The sequence below is a fragment of the Taudactylus pleione genome, unplaced genomic scaffold (assembly GCF_031769625.1).
Source record: "Taudactylus pleione unplaced genomic scaffold, aTauple2 ptg001016l, whole genome shotgun sequence".
Classification (NCBI taxonomy): domain Eukaryota; kingdom Metazoa; phylum Chordata; class Amphibia; order Anura; family Myobatrachidae; genus Taudactylus; species Taudactylus pleione.
In genome coordinates, this window is record NW_028285417.1 from 1,217,460 (window position 1) to 1,238,053 (window position 20,594).

General features: G+C 43.1%; 1 protein-coding gene across 1 annotated transcript in view; it reads right to left on the minus strand.

The window, feature by feature from the left end:
• Window positions 1-314: 314 nt before the first annotated feature.
• WNT11 (Wnt family member 11) overlaps window positions 315-20,594 on the minus strand; it is a 128,008-nt gene continuing 107,728 nt past the window's right edge. Inside the window, exons 4-6 of the mRNA XM_088461093.1 lie at window positions 19,586-19,863; window positions 17,994-18,286; window positions 315-3,659 (exon numbers count right to left, since the gene is read on the minus strand). Of these exons, the coding sequence (XP_088317219.1) occupies window positions 3,485-3,659; window positions 17,994-18,286; window positions 19,586-19,863 (746 nt within the window). The 3' untranslated portion in view covers window positions 315-3,484. The remainder of the gene's footprint in view (window positions 3,660-17,993; window positions 18,287-19,585; window positions 19,864-20,594) is intronic.

Genomic DNA, 20,594 nt, shown 5'->3' on the forward strand with positions numbered 1-20,594 from the left:
AAAATATTTCTGAGGGAATATGCAGATAACAAACTGTCCTCATCGCTGTCTAAAGCCCTAAAAAAATGACAGATCTTGAACTAATTCTGGAACATCATTTTACTCGCATTGTATCATGAGTGTCGAATAAATTCCCGGAGACTTCTCTATTGCGTCAAATCTCTGTAAAATGGCCTCCAATGCTGAATCGTGGGAGACTTGAGTAAAAGAAGGCAAAAAACAAAAACATTGGCATTGGCGTTTGTTCAGAGGTATTACTTACAAAAGGACAAAAAGTGCTTAATAAAAACAAACCTTTAATATCTCTCACTTCTCAACCAACGAAAACAACTTATGAGTGATTTAACAATAAAAAAAATTCAACAATAAATTTATCTTCATGTCAAACAAAGACAGTACTCAACAGAGAACCTGAAACGTTTGGGCCGATGCAGAGATAAATGTGCTATATGTATGTATAAATATATATATATATATATATATATACACAGGTTGAGTCTCCCATATCCAAAGTGGGACCAGAGGTGTTTTGGATAACGGAATATTCCGTATTATGGAATATTTGCACTTAATAATGAAATATCTCGGGAATAGGACCCAAATATACACACAGAATGCATTTATGTATTATATACACCTTATACACAGCCTGCAGGTCATTTTATCCAATATTTTCAATAATTTTGTGGGTCAAACAAAGTTTGTGTTCAGAAATGAAATTCATTTATGTTTCATATACACCCCATACACACAGCCTGTAGGTCATTTTATACATCATTTTTAAACATTTGTGCCTTAGACAAAGTTTGTGTACATTGAACCATCAACAATCAAAGGTTTCATTATCTCAGTCATGCCAAAAAAATTCCGTATTTTGGAATATTTGGATATGGGAGACTCAATCTGTATATATATATATATATATATATATATTATATACACATACTGGACATATATAATATATAGTATAGTACAAAACTGTTCTTCGCCGTCAGAGGACTTGACAATGAGCAAGAAATTTGTATTAGGAGCTGCACCAGTTAATACACTTGGGATCTAGGCAAATACAGCAGTTTCCAGTCAAATCCTTACGGTTTGGGACAATTCTCTTTAGCCTGTGACCTATATCAGTATATGTGTCCTAAATATGTACACAAATTAACTGGACAACTGTTATTATACAGGAACAAATCCCCAATAACACGGGGGTGGAATTATTTCTGTACATGTTTAATAAAATATTACACTAATTATGTAGAATGTATTGAAAAAAATATTCTTGTTGTAGGCCAAGCCAGTATATTTATTGATAGCTTTAAATCTGGGCACCGATGTCGTGATCCTGCACTCCGGAGAGCAGGGAAACTCACAAGCATGTGGGTGCACACAAGCCCTTTGACAATCTGCATGACAACTTTGGGGTGTTTGAAAGACCGTTCTGGAAAAAAAAGGATATTTCAATGCTCTAAACAGATACGGAAAGTATTTTAATATTTTTATTTTGCCATGAGCACATACAAATCAAGTACAATGTTTCATAAATTGTTATAAGGGAGTTCTGATGGTTTTTGTTTTTTTATGCAATTAGGTGACTTCCACCATTGGGAAAATTTGTCCACTTGGTTAGTTACTGATATATTACCGAATGTCCAGTCAGGTATCATATTAGTGAGTCGAAGAGGCATATTACTAATTTCAGTGTGCATTAATATTTAATGCAAAATTGGCAAGTGGTTTTGCATTTATTGTTGCCCTTTAAAATCCCAAAACTGCCAAATATTCCCCGAAGAGTTGGAACAGGAGCTAATTTAAAAAAAAAAAAAAACGTCAAATGAGGCAATAGTTTAACTTAAAAGAAAATTAACATATATCTACAGTAAGAACTGTACCTAGTCAACAAATATTTTTTATATTTCTTGTCAGTTTCAAGATTGCTTATGGTTGTTTAGTCCCATGGTGTAAAATTCGTACCTTCAACTGTTTGGACAGTCTAAGTTTTAAAATTCACATTTTCTGGAAAAAAAATTGTTCCTACCAAACCATTTACACTCCAATAATATTGATCCAAAATTTAATCATTTATGAATTTTTCAGTTTTAATGGTTCACGCGAGCCTTCAAGATTAGATAAGTGCCTCCTAAGTGATTTATTGTGTTATTTTTGTTTTTTTATTCTTCTTTTAACAATCAGTCATTAACATCACCAAGTAATTTATTTTGTGGCTGGATCCGTGATGGCAATACATAAGAAGTCCAATTGAAAGTTAAACTATTTGCTATTATGTGAATATATTTGGTACAGATAATCCATTTTTTTAAATATAATTTTGTAATATTTTATTTTAATATAATTTCAGAATATTTTATTAATCTTGTTTCTAATTGTAAAAAATTTTTTTAAAACAAATTCTGGCCTGTCCACTAGTATCAAGAATTGAGTTATGGATAATAGATGGAATAATTGGTGTGGTATATTAATGACAAAGTGCCAATGTGTCTGAGTGTAACACTTCTAATATTTTGCCACTTTTACTATTAAGACTACAAATAAATCAGGCGGACCTCATCCGCCCAAGCGGAAAAAACTAAGTCTACACTCTTTACCTGTATGAAAACCTAAAGATGTATATTTACAAGTGGTATTTCATAAAATAGCATAGAAAATTAATATAAAAATATATTGTAGAAACCATTTTATATTTACCTTTTTTAGCATTTATTTCATACAAACTTTAAGCTGTTTACTTACATTTATATTTTATATATATAATTATATAAAAAAGGTAGGAGGAAGAGAAGCAAATGCTATATTTATAAATATCTCTCTGTATGTTCTGCATACAAATGAAAAATTTGTACATCCACCGACAGTGGCAGGACACTGTTGTCTGGGTGATGAGTTGAGATGCTTGGAACAATGTCCTGCAGGTTACGGAACTCCGGAGAATGTAAACAATCCTTGATAAAGTGAGTCTGAATGGGGGTTCATTGCACTCTGTTCCGGACAGTTTCCCAGATGGAGCCCACTGAAGTGTATAAATGTAGTGGGCTTCAATTTTTCAGCCCAGGGAATTTTTCTTCACAGGTTATTAAAAAATATTCCTCATTCTTCATCATTGCTAAACAGCAGTGGGTCAGTGCCATAATACGATTACGCAGAGAGGAAAGTAATTTATTTACAGTCTTGCAGACGTGGGGGTGGCCGGCCTGCTCCAACTGCGCTCAGAGTCCTCGTTTTGTGTATATTAAAAAAAAAAATAAACATTCATGTCGGTCCAAAAAAAATAATTAGATGTCTGATATTTTTTTCCTTAACTCTGTATAATAATAATAAATCTGATTTGGCACACTTTTTTTTTTTTTTTCTTTTTTTTTAAATGACTTTGTCCATGCAAAGAGCAGATTAAAGGAAAGTACTCTCCGAACTCGGATAGTGCTTTGGTTTATACTTTTTTGGAAGTTATCCTCACTAGATATAGAACTTCTTATTTGCAAACGTATCGCTCCACAGTCCTCTCACATTTTTTGCAGGTAACGTAGCAACACCAGTGGTATTTGCAATGACATCTCTCCACCACTTTGTCCATGTAAGGGTTGTACCCTCTGCCGCAGCACATTAAATCACAGCTGTCGCTCCCATTCGATGTCTTGTTGCATTGTCTGAAACAGAACAATGAGAGTTATTAATCACTTAATTGAAGCATGTCATTGTTGTAGCATTCAGCAGGCAAGTTAACCTCAGAGATAACCCGGCAGCCGATGCATCAAATTCTTTTGAATACAGAAACTGGCGCATTGGCGCTAAGAAAACGCATTGTTCGTAAGGACACAGATGCAGCTAACATGATATATATAAACAAACCAAGAAAGATTATCCCATACATGTGTACACTGAATATGTTTAGCCTCAGGTTGGTGATCTTTGTATCACATGATTGTAGATTGGACTAATTACTGATCATATACAGTAATTTGAGATCACAATTGTTGCCACTTTATTTTTCAATTTGTTTTTTTTTGTTTGTCTTTTGGCAAAGCCAATCACTATTTGTACAATCTTCCTTTATTATTTGTATTGTGTTGTCAGCCTAGTTGTTTTCATGTTTTTAGACTTCACTGATTAATTTTTCTGTATATATATATATTTATTTATTTTAATAACCAATAAGTTTTAATTACATATAATTTTTGGCTGGTTGAGCGCCCCAAAAAAGAGAGTACTATTCTTTCTGTACCTTGTATTTTGCTATAGAACTGTCCTTAAACGGCACTGCGCTACGGAAATCAACACATGCGGTTACTGAGATATTGTGTAGTGATTACTGTGACTGCACCAGATGTAGAAGGCTTGTAACCATATTCTTACTTTTCTTTGTTAATATTAATATAAGTGAATTTATTTTAACTTTTTATTTTTATTTTTTTTGCCGTAGGCAAAGTGCAGCTGGATAATTTGTTTAAATTACATATTTACTTTTTTTTTATACTTGATGAGGCATGTAATAGGATGATGTCATAAACCTGGAACAATTACCAAAGGCTATGCCAGCCCGCAGATTTCCTTCAAATTATTCACATATTTATTTAATGTATATATTTATATATATAGTTTTGCATCTTACCTGAACAAAGACTATACTCACACATGTACCTGTGCACAAAATGCTGTAGCCCCCCCACTCCTGGCTTTGGGCAACTTTGATTTACTCTCTTGCAGTCACTGTCTGCCAGCTTCTATAAAATACAATACTTAAGCTGTCTAACTTTCTTAAATGCTTTTAGCTATACTTTTATATGTTCTGTTCTTTATGTTGTTGTCCTTGTTCATGACACAAAGGGTCTGATTCTGTGTTGGGCGCAGAGCAAAAAAACAGAGCAAGTAACTTTAGACCTGGGCAAAACCATGCTGCACTGCAGGGGGAGGGTTATGTAAGATGTGCAGAGAGATTTAGATTTGGGAGGGGGGTGTGCCAACTCAAATCTAAATTGCAGTGTAGAAATAAAACTGACCAGCATGTGTGGGCTACATGCAAAAGTAGCCAGTATATACCCTGCATGCAAAAATGATAAACGTATTTCCTTCCCCCCCCCCCCTTCACACACACACTTTGTATTACACTATGGTTTGTCCAAGTGTAAACTTAAGCTGGGTACACACTGACAGCTATATTGGCCGAACAACTGATCGGGCCAATATATCTGGTGTCCATCGGACAGTGTGTACCAGCGATATGTCTGTGAACTACGTTGATCACAGACATATCGCGATGACTGTCCAACGGCAAGCGTGTATGGGCGATCAGCCGATCACCCGAACACAAGGCAGCGGTCGTTCAGTGTATATGAACGACCATCATCTACAGATATATCTGCTAGGTGTTCACCTACCTTTACTCTCAACTCAGAATTAGCCACAATGCTGTTGCTGTATCTGTATGCAGTTGTAAAAAAATATGCAGAAAGCACAGCACAGCCTCCTGATTATATAAATATATTTCTGAAAAGCACAGGCAGAAAGTAGACAGATATAGTGTATACTGTACATATCAGGCTGCAGGATGGTACAGTATTACTAATATTACATCTGAATGAGAAAAAAAACCCTGTAAATTGTTTATTTTTGCCAGCTTTTGATTTCTTTAAAAAAAAAAAAAAAGGGGAATTTTTGAATTTTTTTTTTTTTATTCAGGTCACGGAATCTGCAAATTCTGTAAATTGTTTAATACGAGACAGAATATTTCATATTCACTTTTTGGAAATTTGCAGTCACTGGTCCCGATACAGAGATGGACGCAATGCAGATGATTACGCAGCTGAGCGATTACCGGCGTTCTGCTCATGCGTCTGAGTCGCAGATCATTATCGGTGTCGCTGGGAGTGAGAATTTATTGGGAAAGCGAATGACAGGCAGGGACCATTTGTAGATGGCAACAGGGGATGTGGCGCCTGAAACGCAGGCTCGTTGTGACCATTTTTGGGGGCGTATCTCTGCCTGCCACCCTTCGCGCAGTAAAATGGCTCAGACTATCAGTTCCCGCGGCCATTCTGCGCAGTTACTTGGATCTGCAAAGCTGCCGGTCAGCGTCTCAATAAAAATTCTCGGCAGCTGTCGCATATTGTCGCCCAGCCGCGGTGTAGAAATTCGCAACTGCGACGGCGGCGGCATTAGCGTACAACTTTGAATTAGGCCCATGGCTCACTATTCCCAGAATCCAGGTCAGGTCACTCAGAGATAAGTAGTTTGTGAACCCTGCAGGGGGTGGAAGGAGGTTTGCATTGTGCAGATGTGGTGAAGAGTAGACAAAGGGCAGAATGATATGTGACAGACTCTGTGTAAATACACAGTAGCAGAAGACAGATTGGGGAAACTGATACGTGGGGCAGGAGACGTGATGCATGGTTATTTATCCAAGGGATAAGAGAGCTGACAATGGGGAAATCATTGCTGCATAAATGGGAGAAAGTAAAAATAAATGACGAGATTATTATGTATTATTAGCTTTTAGTAATTAGGCGCCAAACAGGGGTCTATGGATAGAGCTGCTACTACATACAAGAGCACAACTCACAGAAATACAGAGTCATATCCGACGATGGTGTCATTACATAGTGACAGAGAGAGAGAAAGGGCCCTGCTTGCATGAGCTTACCCTCTAGAGCAGGTCTGCAGACCCTCCAACATGACCCCTTCCATCCGGTACAAGACGCTCTGCTCCTGGATTTTCTTCTTAATGGACGTTTGCAGACACCTGTGGTGAAACACCTTTCCTCATCTATTAACTAGCTCCACACAGGTGGCTGCAATCATTGATTAGGTGGGAAGTCCAGGAGCAGAGCATTTTGTACCAGGTGCAAGAGGTCATGTTGGAGGGTAGGGGTCTGGCCAACCTGTGGCTCTCCAGTGCCACTACAAGTCCCTGCATGCCCTACTACAGTTTGGCTATTAGAGAATGCTAAAAGTGCAGCAGGGTATATGCTGGGAGAGCCACAGGTTGGCCAGGCCTGCTCTAGAGGAATGAGATAACTGTAGAACAAGACATTTGCAGTAAATATAAATACTGAAGGTGAGACACTAGGGCCGGAGGCAGAATACCCTTTGTTACAGGATGTGCAGCGACTGCAGGACTCACAGGTAATCCTGCAGCCATGGTATTTTCACTACTGTCCGCAACCACTTTCTGGCGCTGAGATTTTCTGCGCGCACCAATGCTGGAGGGGGGTGCAGAGACCAAGGGGGTATGTCCATGCAGCTTCGCTTGTTGTTCTAGGGGGTTTGGCTGCACCGTTCTCTAGGACCCCGCCAATCCACACCTCTTGGCGCCCCTGCTTTCAGGACAGAGCAGGCACACTGAAGCAGGAATAGGCCACACGAGGGAATACTACATCACCAGCCCCCCCAGATACTGCTGCTATGTGGCCATATGGGGCTTGTCCCCTGGCTATGCATAATTTATGATGAATTAAATAGATAAGGTAGAGCCTTGTGATTTGCGTAGGAGACATGGCGGCATTTGCAGCCAGGTAGGAATCTGTACTGGATAATGGGAAGAGTTTCTGTGGATCGATGAAGTTGCTTCATATGTAAGGATTGGCAATTTTTGTTTTTTTTTGAGAAGATAAAGGGGGGAAAAAAGGGTCTAAAGGGATTGGATGACAACGCTATTGTACAACGATCTTCTTCAGAGTCTTATACCACAGCTGGAAACTCATGGGCGCCGCTAGTTGGCGGAGGCATCTCTAGAGAGCGGAGAGGAAAGATGTACCTCGCCATGTGACGGGTGGACCATCGCAGTGCTCTGGTGCACAACCAGTATACCTCATAGCCGAGGACCAGTATTGCCACCACCACTGACATTTATATTGCCAATTACAGAACGGTTCAGAGCAAAACCTTTTTACCAATATGCTGCAGTGAAGAGTTTAGCTCAACCATCAAGAGCACTGCATGTACGAACTCCAACCCTTACAATAGACCCGATTTGATGGCATTGTGCTGATTCCCAAAGGGCTAGAGCCACCCAATTCGAAGATCACACCGTCCTGATTTTTTTTTTAGATGTCACCGGGGTTATGAAGGCCAAAATGAGAGTCGCGCTGAGCTTACGTTACTGTTGTAGGTACACAAACAGATCCCTCCCATCAGAGATCCCCTCCCATCAGAGATCCCTCCCATCAGAGATCCCCTCCCATCAGAAATCCCCTCCCATCAGAGATCCCTCCCATCAGAGATCCCTCCCCTGACTTTTGTTTATACATTTTAAACAAAATCTCCATGCTCTTATTTGCTAGATAAACACAGAAATTTGCAGTATATTATTGTTAGCGCCAATAGAAAAAGTATTTTTGTTTTGTATACATATATGACGTAATACTGCCAGGCCGCAGGCAGGGTCGGCGCTAGGCTTTGCGGCGCCCAGCGCCGTCCTGTGTTGCCGCCCTTTCCCGCCTCCGCTCCCTCCCCCTGAAGCTACATAATCACTATAGCGCCGGGAGGTGGGCATTTCCAGCGCCCGCCGGATACAATGGCGCTCCGGGCGACGGCCCGGCTTGCCCGGGCCTAGAGCGCTACTGGCTGCAGGTAACATGTAAAATACGAGTAATACCAAGCGCGGGCATATTTCTTTTCTGTTTTGTTTCACAAATGTAAATGTGCTAATCACCAATACGCAGCATTGGCAAGCATCCTGTGGTAAGAACTAAAATACAGTTCATGTATCTAACAACATCAATGGGGAATAAATAATGTTTCTAATAAATTAATAAACTGGATTTTGGTTTAACATGTAAAAAAAAAAAAAGTGCTGTTTTTAGGGGCGGGCGAGTCATGTACATACACGGAGCTCTCCAACCCCGGTCTCCTCCCTTCAGCCTGAGAACAGGCTGTGGTACTGCCACACATAGGAGGCTGTATCACCACTCCCACCGCGCAGCAGATTCTCTCTCTGTCCCTGTCTCTGGGGGTACTCTGCAGTAAGCGGCAGCTCGTGTTGCTGATTGGTTGCTGGCCCGGAGCTGTCCACCAATCAGAGGGCGCTGAGAGCGTGCAGAAGCAGAGAGCGGGAACCTGATGGGAGAGAACACATAGTAACCTTGACAGCGGCGGCATCAAAAGGGGGAGGACGGAGGAGCTGGCGAACAAGTGAGGAGCGTCCAGGAACGGGTGACTGAGGTGGAGCCGGCAGGCACGAAAGAGGTGGAAACGGACAGTTGGGGACAAGTGCTGATCCCATTTTGCAATCTCCTGAGCATTTGGGGCCCTATAAATTATCGGGGGCCGGATGATTAAGGATCCACCTCGCAGCGGGGGAAACAACAGAGCAATTTATCATTGCTCCGAAAAGCAGCTGTCCCCGCGATTAGTAGCGCAGCTAGAGAAATTGCTGCGTTACTTACCTGTCCCGTCGCCCCTTCTACGAATGAGTGATCTGAAGAAGGAGCGGGGCTACGAGAAAATGGCGCTTGTTCTTGCAGGAAAACTCCAAAAACTTTCAGTTTTCGGAGTTTGCTGAATAGCAGGTGGTCCTGTTCGGACCCCTGATGACGAATAGCTAAGTAACTTAAATATGCAGAAACTAGCATTTCCGCATGGTTAACAGTCCATTTAACGTATGATGAATAGGCCCCTATGTGCGCTGTCATTTAGGTTAGAATAAAGCTGTGATATTAGACTCTGGTCATTTATAATCGCTAGGAAGGTTTTAGGCTGACCAGTTGTACACATTTTTCTTCTGGTGTAATAGAGAATGCTTTGGGCGAAACACTTCCATGTGGTGACTCCATCATTCTTTAGTCAATCTTCTACTATTTTTATTTTGGGTCCACTCTTTTTTTTATAATTCTCCCCATGAAATAGATGTTTTAAAGGCAGCATAAAAGAATTACACGTATGTCCTTTTTTTATTTTCTTCACAGATGTATTTATATGGTGTACAAAGGTCAGGGGTCATTTAAATGTCATGCACAGGTCAGGAGCCAGTTATACATGGGTCAGGGAACAGTCACAGTCAAGCTTCATACACAGGTCAGGATAATATTCGGGCCGGGAGGGAGTGGGCAGCATTTTGACTCTTCTTACTGGGGGGCCATATTGTCTAGAAACTGCCCTTTGACCTCTCCTACACATTAGCTCACCTTACCATCTGTCATGCTCTATTATGCCAATACACTCTATTATTAATGTGTTTATGATAAAGGAGGTGATGCGGAAGTAGGCACGGGGACGCCATCAGGCGCAGGTGGCCGGTGGTTTAGCTCTGCACCCTACGCATGTGTCCCGAAGGTTATCGCACAGAGACGCAGATTCATGTAATACTGATGGGAGTTTCTGGGAGGTAACTGGGAGGGTGACTACCAGATGCGGGCATGTCGGTGTCTGCGACTGCGTCTCGCCGGCGGCCATGCTCAGTCGGACATAGGGCAGATGCAATGTATGATGATGGGGCTAAAGGTGCAAAGTCTTTGTACGCACATCGGTGGATTCACGCCGCGGCCGGTGGACGTGTCAATAGGAGCCTTTGACGCAGTCGCTACTGCAACGGTGACAAAAAGACGCAGCCGCTACCTCAATAGTGTCCGCCTCTGAGTCACCCGATAACTATAGTGTTGTACTGGTGACAAAAAACTCAACCAATAAATGCAGGAAAATAAGTGTACTCCATAAACGCGGAATGACAGAAGTGCACATTGTGATGTTATGTACAGCAGGGAGCTGACAAGCGCAGTCCGTATACTTTATGGTAATGGTAATTACACCGTGCAGACTCGCTCGGATGTCTCCTGTGTAATGTATCGGGGGGTCATAACCATACAGTGCCTGTCAAATCAAAATCTGCGTGAGATGAAACGCAGAGCGGCAGTGCAGCAGATTTACAGTCCACTTATATTAGTGGGCTGTATGGACAGGGAGGCTCCAATGTGTCAGGCTGAAGAGTTTATACAGCCCAGATATCAGGGTGTGGGCTCGGGATCAGCTGCAGGGCGAATGCAGGGGGATATCTGAGAAGCTGGAGGCTCTGGGAAGTGGTGTCAGAGCCGATCAGCGTAGAGTCCGTGACGCAGGTTTCTTCCCTGTGACAGAAGCTCATCCCTTGCAGCCTGAGAGATATTTATCCCTCTGTATGTCCTGCACTGTGACCTCACTCCCTCATCGAGCAGGTTCTCACTCAGTGATAAACACCTTTCGGCGCAGCGTATAAACAGACCGGGTATATTTACCAAGTGGCGGCAATTCATGTACAGTTTTTGGCATTTCTGGTCACGTGATTTAAAAGAGCAATAACATTGAATGCAGAGCCAACAGTGTTGCCAGTGGCGTATCTATAATGGGTGCAGTGCCCCAAGGGTCCGCCGCACCGCACACACTGCACCCATATTTTTTGAAACTCACCTGTCCGTGGTCCCACGTCGGGTGTCAGCGCTTCTCAGAACACCGGAAAAATGGCCGCCGTGGCCATTTTCCAGCATTCTGCGCATGCCCAGTAGACTCTGGGCACACTCTAGTGCCCGGAGTCTACAAATGCTCCGGTGGCTGGCCAGCCACGTCAGTCAGCTGCCAGCCACCGGGGAGAGAGGAAAGGGGCCCCGCACGGGGAGTGCACAAGGGCCCCCTCCTCTCTTAAGACGCCCCTAAGTGTTGCGCATTTTATTTTGCTGCCCTTATACACCGCATGGCCAAAAAAGCCGGAAGGCAGCGTCTTTGAAAAGCCGCCGTAAAGTAATATACCCCACTGTCTTATTTAATAGTAATACAGTGACCTGGAGATCATTAAGAACATGATCACTACAGTAAATCCACAATGATAAACTCTTACATTCAAGCCTACTTTATACGTCCCAACAGTCCCTATTTTAGCGTGACAAATTAAAGTTTCTGATCAGAACATTTCTTCTATTACGGGACAGAGGTGCGCCCCGCTGACAGGTGCCTCTTCAACGTATCAAAGGCTTGTGAAGCATTATTGGAGGGGTGTTTTAAGAGGAGGGAAATAGGGCTGCTGATGGGCCAATGCTTTGGAAGCAGTGGTCACAAACCCCGTGGGAACATGGTATGGCTCCGTGTAGCATGATCCAGTCACATTCTCATGCCCATGCTGTCCCCATTCAAGAATTTTAATTATTAGGATGAATGTTATTTGGCCGCCAGGCACATGCACAGTTAGACGCATTACACAGTTAGACATGGACACCGCAGGATGCTTCAAGCACTGCTGTTCTTCCGGGCACTGGTGCCCCCCCCTCCCTCGCCATGATGTCATATGCTCAGAGGGCAATCCTGGCACAGGGCGCCGTAACCAGTGGCGGTTCTAGGCACGGGGTAGCAGGGCCGTTGCCCGGAGCACAGCCCTGCCTGAACTCACCATAGCACGGCAACTCCAGAGGAAAACTCTGCCCCCCACCCTCCCGCTGGCTTTATTGGGTAAATGCTCAGGCGGATGGAAGGGGTGCAGGCGAGCAGCACGGGACGGCACTGGGTGCAGGGAGTCCTAGTGCCGGCCTTGGCCGTAACACCAAGTTCTCTCTGCAGAAACTGCGCCGAAGGGGATGTAGACACGTGATCTTGTTACACCTCCCTAGCACACCTGGGCCCCTCAGAGAGGAGCCACCAGTAATAGGAACAAGCACTAACCAGCAACCAGTAATAGGAACAAGCACTAACCAGCAACCAGTAATAGGAACAAGCACTAATCAGCAACCAGTGATAGGAACAAGCACTAATCAGCAACCAGTAATAGGAACAAGCACTAACCAGCAACCAGTAATAGGAACAAGCACTAACAAGCAACCAGTAATAGGAACAAGCACTAATCAGTCACCAGTAATAGTAACAAGCACTAATCAGTCACCAGTAATAGTAACAAGCACTAATCAGCAACCAGTAATAGGAACAAGCACTAACCAGCAACCAGTAATAGGAACAAGCACTAACAAGCAACCAGTAATAGGAACAAGCACTAATCAGTCACCAGTAATAGTAACAAGCACTAATCAGCAACCAGTAATACGAACAAGCACTAACCAGCAACCAGTAATAGTAACAATCACTAACCAGCAACCAGTAATAGTAACAAGCACTAACCAGCAACCAGTAATAGGAACAAGCACTAACCAGCAACCAGTAATAAGAACAAGCACTAACCAGCAACCAATAATAGGAACAAGCACTAACCAGCAACCAGTAATAGGAACAAGCACTAACCAGCAACCAGTAATATTAACAAGCACTAACCAGCAACCAGTAATAGTAACAAGCACTAACCAGCAACCAGTAATAGGAACAAGCACTAATCAGCAACCAGTAATAGTAACAAGCACTAACCAGCAACCAGTAATAGTAACAAGCACTAACCAGCAACCAGTAATAGTAACAAGCACTAACCAGCAACCAGTAATAGGAACAAGCACTAATCAGCAACCAGTAATAGGAACAAGCACTAACCAGCAACCAGTAATAGTAACAAGCACTAATCAGCAACCAGTAACAGTAAAGAGCATTAACCATTAATAGTCGTGACCACTGATCAGCCACCTGTAATAATCATGACCACTGATCAGCCACCTGTAATAGTTATGACCACTGAACAGCCACCAATAATAGAAAGGACCATTGACCAGTCACCATTAATAATAATGACCACTGACCAGCCCCCAGTAATTACTCCACATTCTGGCAATTGCTTTTACTCCAGTCCTTCCTCTGCTTGTCTCATGCAATTGTGCTGCCCCTGTTGTACATAATGTCCAATGCCCCTTGACCTAATGGGTGATTATTAGCTTCCACGTAGCGTTAAGAACTTTTTGTGGTTCAAATCTATCAAGGTTTTTTTTTTAAATGATATGAAAGGTTGCAGAGCTGAGCTGACTGTCTGCCAAGGCCGGCACCGGGGCGGGATCAGCATGTGCGATCCCGTACACGCATATTCTCAAACTCACTTTATAGAGGTTTGATGGAGTGTCCAGCGCACAAGTAGAAACGTTAAAATCAATTTAAATATGTGGTTTAACTTCGCTGGAATGCAGAGGAGAAATGAATAAAAATGTTTTCCAGATTATCTTTTTCACCACACGGGGAAAATAAAATGAAAAAAAAAAAAAATGGACAGACCCTGATCCTTCATAAAGAAAAGTGAACAGATGTCCTCATGAGAAACCTGGTTTATATTACTTCAAAATGTGCCCAAAAATAGCTGCGTTTCCCTAATAGTTACCGTGTATGAAAACGACCCTTTCCACTACAGCACCGGCGTTCTCCTGAAACAATGCGCAGTTTGTATTGACAAATATATTCTGCTGACTTCATCGACAAATATTACTCCTTATAATGTTATAATGTGTTTTCCAGCGAAAGCTAGAACCTCATTAGGGGTAAGTTATAGGGTGTCTTCATACAAGACAACTGAAATGCCGGGAACGAGGCCTTTAAGTAAAGCAAACAGATTTTCTTTGCTTATGGACAGTCATAAATCCAGGGGGGGCTGTTTCATGTATCCCCCTCCCCTGGGTCTTTTACTCAAGATCAATTTACAGAAATCTGCGGCAGAGTTAAATATGTTCCCAAGCTCAGACTAGTGTGTGGTGCGACTGCAGCGGCCCACTGACCTATTTGGTTAAGTATGCAGCTGTGCCTACACGCTTGCCGATCGCCGATCGTATATGCATGGACAGGGGAAGCGTTGTTGACGTAATATTCACTGCTTCCTGCAGCCGACATATGGATCGGTCTGTACACACATGGAAAGATCACACGCTCTGCTCGTGCTGGCCGCGCATGTGCATTGGTGCACCCAACTCTTGAAGGGGCGTGAGGTGACTGTAGGGGATGAAGTTGGGATGACGGCTGTCAGGGTGCCAATGGTCACAATCCAGACCGCTGTATACGGTAAGTATTAGGCTTGGGGTTAGGTATGATAAAAAAATATATATTCTGCGCTATGGATGTTATTTTGAAAGCAGCTCCTAATAAAATAATTTCAATATGTAACAAATAAAGAGCGCTTGTGAATAAACATGTATGAATGTAACGCAATACCTGTAAAAAAAAAAAAAAAAGGGGATTAGTAAAAGATGTTTAAAACCCTTTTTTATTATTTAGGAAAGTCCATAATTGACATCAGGGTTCCGATAACATGCCTTGCAGTGCGGTGTGATACTGGAGTCAGACGTGAAAAACTAACTGTCTCTCCCTATATCTGCCTACCTTTAACGGCTTCCGCTCCGTCCGGCTGGTTCCCTGCACGGGGTGATCGTCTTCTTCGTCCGCGTAAACGGCCCGATGCTGCAAAGGTGCAGTGTGATGACGTCACTATGTCTCTGCTGTGTGTCAGATGTGCGCTAAAACCAACGCGTTTCAGGCTCCTGGCCCTTTTTCAAGGATAGCGTTCCATCCTGTGTGCTCCATTTTATTGAAAGATTTAATTGATTCAATTAAAAACCTAATTCTATAATTAGGTATAATTAGGTATAATTTCCTTTTAGAAATAAATAAAAATTAAGGTATTGCGTTTTTGTGTTTTTATTATGAGAATGGTATTATATTATAAAAAGTGATGTAAAAATTAGAGAAATTTAAGGACTTTCCTAAATATTAAAAAAGGGTTTTAAACATCTTTTACTAATCCCCTTTTTTTTTTTTTTTTTTTTTTTTTACAGGTATTGCGTTACATTCATACATGTTTATTCACAAGCGCTCTTTATTTGTTACAGGCTTGGGGTTAGGGTTAGGCTGCACAAGGGGGATGGTTAGGGTTAGGCTGCGGGGAGGGAGGGTTAGGCTGCGGGAGAGGGTTAGAATTAGGGTAGGGGTACTTACCTGCAGGGCTGCCATCAGAAATTGTGGGGGCCCAGGACTGTCAAAATAGGCAAGGCCCCTCCACTCCCGGTGTTTCTGCGACACCAGCCCTGGAGTGTCTCTCAAGTTCCAGCCAGCCCCCCTTCTGTCTCCCCAGCCGGCCCCCCTTCTGTGACCCCAGCCAGCCCCCTTCTGTGTCCTCAGCTAGGCACCTATTGAATCTCCAGCCAGACCCCTATTGAGTCTCCAGCAAGCCCCCCTTCTGTGTCTCCAGCCCAGACCTCTTCTGTGTCCCCAGCCAGCCCCCATTTTGTGTCCCTAGCCAGCCCCCTTCTGTATCTCCAGCCTAGGCCCCTTCTGTGTCGCCAACCAGCCCCGTCTTTAAGTCCAAGCCCAGCCCCCGTTTTGTGTCCCCAATCAGCCCCCTTCTGTATGTCAAGCCCAGCCCCTTCTGTGTACCCTGCCGCCATACACTCTCTTGTTGCTCCGACCAGGGTAGCCTCCGTCCAGGTCCAAGTCCTTTTCTTCACACGATGCAGCTCCTCAGCTGGCGCGGTGTAACGCCATCTTCAAAAAATCAATCAAACTGTATTCCACGGCAGTCGGCGGTGCCTGTGGGCCAGATCGGGCAGTGAGTGGGCCTGTGAGCAGCTGGTCGGGATAGTGGGCGAGCCCCCTGCCTGTCCGGTCCCGGGACTCCAGTCCCGACAGTCCCCCCCTGATGGCAGTCCTGCTTATCTGTAGGCATCGGGATTCTGATTGTCGGGAAGCCGCTGTCGGTGTTTTGAGCACCGGCACCCTGACCACCGGGATTCCGTATCCAACTCGAGTGCAGTGATTGAGGTGACAGGTCCTATTTACCTATTCGATACATAGCTTATTACAATGCTCACCTTCTTTATGCGTTTATGTAAGTAAAACAGCTTCTGGATAAATTATTGTAATCCATTTCCAATAAAAGAAGACTATTTCGCAACACTCCGCACACATTCCTGTGTATATTATGCAAACCCCACTGACTCAAGCCATGATTCATGACATTCCGTGAGCCTATGGCTTTCACCAGTTGGTATAAATGTTTCATTATCACAGAGTGCGGACACAAATCTTGTGCAGTGATTATATCAGACAGGACATTAATGTTTCAGACAGCATAAAAATTGTGTCTATGCATCGAGTCACAGACAGAGCCCGTCTGCAAATAACAAAATGCTCATTGTTACACCCGTCTGTCAGATTCAATATCTTTCAAAGTTTGTACGTCCGCAGATGATTAAATATACTCTGTGTGAGCCCTGAATAGTAGTTATCCAAAATAATGGGTGTTGGTAGGATGTTACAGTTGCACCCCAGGAAGCACCATCATATTTTATATGTTCACATCGATATTGCGGCAAATAATATTTTTTCTAGGTACAGCAGTAGGTGATAGGAAACAGAAAGAAAAAGAGACATCACTGTTTTGTTTTGGTGTACAGCATTTTTATAAATAAACTTTAGAATGCTATATGATGACGGAGACCAGTAATTGCTCTCCTAAATAAAGGACAGTACATTCTACGGCGTGGCAGTATAAATTTTGGGTCACAAGTGTTACCACCATATGTGCTGTTTTCCAAATCTGAATACAGAACATAATTCTATGCACACTGCCCAGTATATACATCCTCTAGGACAGGGGTGGGGAACCTTTTCTCTGACAAGCGCCATTTTGATATATATGATAATATTCATGGGCCCGATACAGGCTACGCCCCCTCAGTGCTGGTGAGTACAGCAACGCCTGGAGCATCCTGAGGATGCTCCGGGGAGCTGTAAGGGCAGCGGTGTGATCGTCTGAAGCATCCTAAGGACAAAAAGCTTAGAGGACCAGACCAAATGATTCCGGGGGCCTTATACGGCCCCCGGGCCTGAGGTTCCCCATCTCTGCTCTGGGACATGCAGCTGTAGTGCAAATATATAGTGCAAATATGTACACCTTGGGCCCTCTTCAGAGCGGCACGCAAGTCAGCCGCATTGCACGCACGAAAGTAAAAGTGAATATCCGGCCATATTTAGAGATGACAGCCCCTGTCCATCCGCTTGCTAGAGCGGCTGTCATCACTATCAGTGCGTATTGGTACCACAGACCTATCCTTGGTGTGAGATTCCGCTTATTCAACTATGGGTGCCTTGACTTGCCTAACGGAAGGAAAATATCAGAAACATACCGGTCTTGAGTTCCATGTGATCCCAATTTTTCATTCTTCAAGCAATAATCCGTCGAGCTCTGAAGATATATAAGTTCTGTTTCTTGCACTGGCCGGATGTCCAGGTCTTTCGGCACCAGCTGTTTGCGTGTACCCATGGGCCGGTGAACCACCTTTGTCGCTGACAGATACCTGGTTTTAAGGTCCAAGGCGATTTCCCGAAGGTCCTGCAGACCTTTCCAGCATGTCTTTATGGAGCAGGATCCCGATACTCCATGGCATTTACATTTCACCTCCAGGGAGGCTTTTAGCACCTTCAAGAGGGGCAGAAGTGTTATTAATGTCATGTCATAAGACATTCAGGACATATAGTTTGTTGAAATAAGTAACTACAAGCCAGAGCTTAGGCTACACATAAAGCTTCGGACTCCAAAATGCACTTAAAGCAAAAATTTGATGGTGGTATGGACAGTAACATTGATACAGTATATTACTAACATGACTCCCCTTATTCCTCCCAGCTACATGTTGCCGACAAGATGGTATCTGTATGAATAAACCCATCTTGGCGTAACGAGGAGGGCATTTCAGAACCAGTGTACAATTTGAGGGATCTGTTAGACTGGGATGTAGGTGATACTGGACACAGTGAAACGCGTCAGTGACTGGCTTATTCACCATCCACTATACACTATGAACTTTATTCAGATATTTGCTCCCTGAACAAGTGCCAATATTTGGACATTACCTTTGTCCTTGTGGATTGGGTGATTTTTTGTATTCCTATTTTTTACTCTGAATTTTCTTGTTACTGCATTGATATAGTGCATCTATACATTTACACGTGTGATTTTATTTGCGCATTGACCATATTTGTTATTAAACTGTGATTTAATTAGTTATATGTTTATGTTTGAATTTTGAGCACTGTGTTTTTCGCTATTATAATTATCCCTAGTTTGTGAGAATTGACCATTCTCCAGTTTATACAGCAGCTCACTTTATCATTGGATTTTCACACCACAAGGCAGCGCCTCTTCAGTTACCACTAGGTACTGATCTTTTTTTATTTTGTGGCCGTTTGGGGGCGGCGCTGGGCAGCATTCCCAAAAATGAGGAGTGCCTAGACCAACGTCTGCATTTTCTGATGCAGATTTAATGGCCTCGGCGTTAAAGCTCAAGACTACAACCCTTTACTCCACGCGGTAAAATAGGTTGGTCGCAATGCAGGGATCGTACATCTCTGAATCAGGCCTTTTATCAGGGGTGGGCAATAAGTGTCCCTCCAGCTGTGCATACATGCAGATAAACAGACACAGGCCTTTCTGTATAGAAATTTCAGTGTCACTAAACATGTATAGAAAAATACTGATATGAGTGGGATGCGGAGACGTTGTCCCACTTTAGGGGAGATTCATGAAATCTTCTAAAGAGAACAAGTAGAAGTGTTTCCCAAAGCAACAATTCAGACTGTACAGTATCTATCATTAATCTAGTATGTTCTGAAAAATGATAGCTGTAATCTGATTGGATGGTATGGGCAACACCTCCACTTGGCCTCTTAGAAGATTTGATAAAACGCCTCCCCCCACAATGTCCTTGAGACTACTCACCTGCCTCCCCACCTCGCTATTGTGGAGGTGCATTAGTTTATTGGCTTGAGATCCAGCCTTCTTCATCTTCATTGGGGCATCTGAGAACTTGGAGCCCATGAGAACACCATAGTTGAGGTTGTCGGCACATCCTCCCCATCGATAGCCTGGACCCAACGTCTCCCCAGGTATGGGGCCACACGAGCAGCCTGGCAGGTCCCCGGTGGTACAGGCTCTTGCAATCGTGTGGCTGATAGTAGCCGCGGACAGAGCATACACATAGGCCGACTCTCTTGTCCCTGTAAAATACAAAAATGTTCTGTCAGTGAATTAGATCCTATAATCAAGGCGGTGAGATTAACGTTCTTAGAGGCGACGCCATACTGTGATAACGACATACAACCTTTATACAGATATAATATGAGACACTTTTATTGATCCTTTACAATAGCAATAGACAGAAGGAATGATAAGTACAGTAAATAAACCATTTTTACAAGGACTTCAAAAAATGTAGATGATATATTTTATAACATGTTTTTTTTTGTAAATTCTCCATTCAATGTAACATGGAAAAGTAGGAAAATGATATTCCCCTGATGCATCTGTCATTCTCAAAGCAGGACACCAACAAAAGTAGGAGTTTTCAAGCACCCTTGCTCAACTGAACCCAAAACAGGGTAGCAGAACAGCTCCCTTAAATCAGGATTGCCCTGCCAAAATCCAGACAGCTGGAAGATATGACTAATGTGCCCACCTAGCTCTCAATCTCCATCATTTTCAATCATGAGGACCTACTGTATCGTATTCTTTTTTTTTTTTTGTTAGTATAGATTGTGAATAAGCAACTTTAAATTCGGGGCTAGAAGTACAAAAGTAGCCAATGTAGTCTAACAGGACATGATAAAGTTCACAGAGATAAACCAAGCTATAGGCAATCAGAGCACTGGTACACTCACATAGCTTGACCAACCTGTTGCCAATCAGAGCACTGGAACACTCACAGAGCTAGACCAACCTGTAGCCAATC